General features: G+C 43.2%; 1 protein-coding gene across 2 annotated transcripts in view; it reads right to left on the bottom strand.

Moving 5' to 3' along the window:
* The window catches only part of CUNH7orf57 (chromosome unknown C7orf57 homolog), an 11,515-nt gene extending 9,126 nt beyond the window's left edge, over positions 1-2,389 (bottom strand). Inside the window, exons 1-3 of one of the 2 annotated variants that reach the window (XM_042869895.1) lie at positions 2,304-2,389; positions 1,240-1,337; positions 416-613 (exon numbers count right to left, since the gene is read on the bottom strand). In XM_042869895.1, coding sequence (XP_042725829.1) covers positions 416-599 — 184 coding nt within the window. In that variant the 5' untranslated portion in view covers positions 600-613; positions 1,240-1,337; positions 2,304-2,389. Of the gene's footprint in view, positions 1-415; positions 614-1,239; positions 1,354-2,303 lie in introns of both variants that reach the window. The other variant, XM_042869894.1, reaches the window with a different exon arrangement.
* Between the last annotated feature and the right edge of the window lie 432 nt (positions 2,390-2,821).

Here is a 2,821-nt window from a genome sequence, read left to right as displayed (position 1 = left end):
AGAAAAAAGAAAAAAGAAAAAAGAAAAAAGAAAAAAGAAAAAAAAGCACTTCACAGATATCTACTAAGCTGATGAGGCTTTTCTGGTTACAAGATCATTTTTACCAGACTATCACTTACATAACCCTAGCACAGACTGTAAAGACCTATCTCAGATGAAGATAAACAGTTGGCATCATCCAAGCAGATTGGAAATAACCCAAAAGTACAAATTTTGCCAACAGGTAGCTAAATGCAGCAGACGTCATGACAAGCTGACCTCTTAGGTGACATTTTCAATTAGAAGTTTTTTTCCATAGTTTAATTCCAAAAACCCGGAGGACTCTTCCGACAGGACTATAAGCTTTTTCTACCACCATACTCAAGTAAAAACCTAAGAAAATACTGCTAAAACAAGTAAAAAAAAGGTAACACACCAGGTCGGCCTCCTTGCTTTGCTAGCCTTATGTAAGCTGAATCAGTATCTTTGATCCACCTCCTACGGCACCCAAGCATCCCTTCATTGTGAGCTTTTGCAAGATCACCAAGACCTGGAATCTGGGATGTAGGAGGATGTGGGATTTCTGAGTTCGTCAATTTCTCTGGCTGCTCCACAGGCATCTGGTAATATCATTCTGAAGCAACAGAAAGGAAAATATTGATGGTGAAATTCAACTGTTAGTGACCCTTTGTCAAGAAACTAACAAATCTAGCCAACTTGAAATTAAGTGAAATGCTGCACTTCTTCACAAAGATAGAAGACAAGGATTCTATATTCCAGGGGACAAAGCATGGGACATTTCAGGAGTTCCACATTCAAAAAGAGAAGGCCTTGATGTAATATATGAAACATCATTCAAGCTGTCCCATTAAAACGGGGGACTGCACATCTTCATGCAGCAGACCAGGTCTAGGGCATCAAGAGCAAGAGTCATAGTCAACAACTGAAAGCAGTTAAGTCTTCTGTTACCCTTCCTTCTCAGCCATCAACAATAGCAAAGAAAGCTTTCTGACTTGTCCATTTTTAGGTCTCTGTTTGTAAAATAACCCCACCCGATCCTCCATTCCTCCCTCCTTTAAAAAATAAAATAAAAATCAAGCCATCTCCAAATATGTTCTTTTCTCTGCTTCCTGTGCACAAAAATAAGCAATTACACAAAAACAGAAAAGAAACTGCACAACTCCTTGAGGGGAAAACAATGGCAGACAGGGAAGAAAAAGACACTCTAAGGAATTGCGCTAAGAAACACAGGAGACTTACTGAGATGACTCCAAATAGAGTTATGTAAGTGTACCACACTGTCTTAAGGCAGGTATCTTCCTCAGGTGCTAGTACATAATCATCATGCTGACACGTGCCTAGGAAAAAGATTGCCTGTAAGAAATTATTTTCCTTGCATTAGGGGCGAAGAATCATTACAGTGTTTTATTTCACTACAGTAATTGGTCTTGATATTGGTTGGTTTGTTCAGCAATAGTACATTAGTTTAAGAACCAATATATTTGTTTAGCAAAAGGAATCTGTCAGTTATAGTTCTAAAACTTTCCATTTCAATTTTAGTGGGTGCATAGTCTTGTTTTCCTCAGTAATTTTGCACTGTGGACATAACAGAATACTTTTAACCTTCACCTCAATGATTTTGCCTCACAAGAAGCCATAATAGAATACTTTCATTTTTTGCACGCAGTAGCTGCAAGAACGTCTTCCTTGGATTCCACATTTGTTGTTTTAAAAGTGGTTATGGCCTAATAAGCAATGGAAAATTTTCCAAGCTGGGGAGAAGTGACTCAAAGTTAGCCATAGCCCTCAGTGATGGTGCTGATGATGGAAAATGGGGAAGAAGTAGATAGGCACTCGACCAGCCCAGGTTCTATTGAGCATGCCCAAAGGGACATTAGCATAGATATTAATGAGTCCTTGGACAAAAGGATGAATATGTAGACCTATGTACTGCGTGCATATGTCTTAACTGTTTAAATATAGAACCTGAGCTCTGAAAGAGCACGCTTGCTGCTCAAGTCGCCCAGTACCATGAGGAAAAAAGGAACACCACTTTCTAGCACCATGTTGGAGTCAGAGAGTTTTCTCCCCAGATTTCGGATGACAGTCTGTCAGAATCTTCTCTACCTAATTCTGTCAGAGCCCTCATTCTTTTTTAATTTGCTGTATTACTGCTCACCTGACTCTCCTTCTTCTAAGTGCTTGAATTGAAGGGCATACTGCAAAGCAATAAACTTCCGAGGAGAAATGCCAACAACAGATTCAAAAACTTCTGTAACACGGATAAACCATCCCAATTGAACAGGCTAAATTCTGGGACTCACCTCCGGTTTATAGTGCTGAGAGCCTCAGGGCGGTAGAAACGCTCGGGCCGGGATCTCAGCTGTCAGCTCGCTGCAACCGCTGTCGCCGCCGCTTCCCGTCCCCTTAGCAACGCGGCTGCTCCAAAGCCAACGGCGCACCGCCCAGCAGAGGCGGGCACCAACGGTCCAATCCCGCCCCGCAGCCCGAGGCTGCTATATAATCTAATGGAGAGCGGCTCCGCTGAAAGCGGCTTGGCATCTCGTTGGACAGCACGTTGAGCATCAGTCAGCAGTGCGACCAGGCAGCCAGGAATGCTAGCCGTAGCCTAGGGTGCGTCAGGCCCAGCAGTGCCAGCAGGGCGGAGGAAGCACCCTGTAGATGGGGAGGCATGTTGTGAGCGTACAACAGTGGAAAAGCTGTGCGACAGTTTGGTGGAATCCTTATGGGAACCACACGCCAGGTGGAAGTCAGTTCGGAGGGGGAATAGTAATACTGCTACTTTGGACTTCAGGAGGGCGGACTTTGAATTGTTCAGGGG

Source organism: Lagopus leucura, unplaced genomic scaffold (genome assembly GCF_019238085.1).
Source record: "Lagopus leucura isolate 7727_CA_CO unplaced genomic scaffold, USGS_WTPT01 Super-Scaffold_100002, whole genome shotgun sequence".
Classification (NCBI taxonomy): Eukaryota; Metazoa; Chordata; class Aves; order Galliformes; family Phasianidae; genus Lagopus; species Lagopus leucura.
The sequence above is the reverse complement of the archived record's forward strand: the minus strand, read 5'-3'. Positions and strand labels throughout refer to the sequence as shown.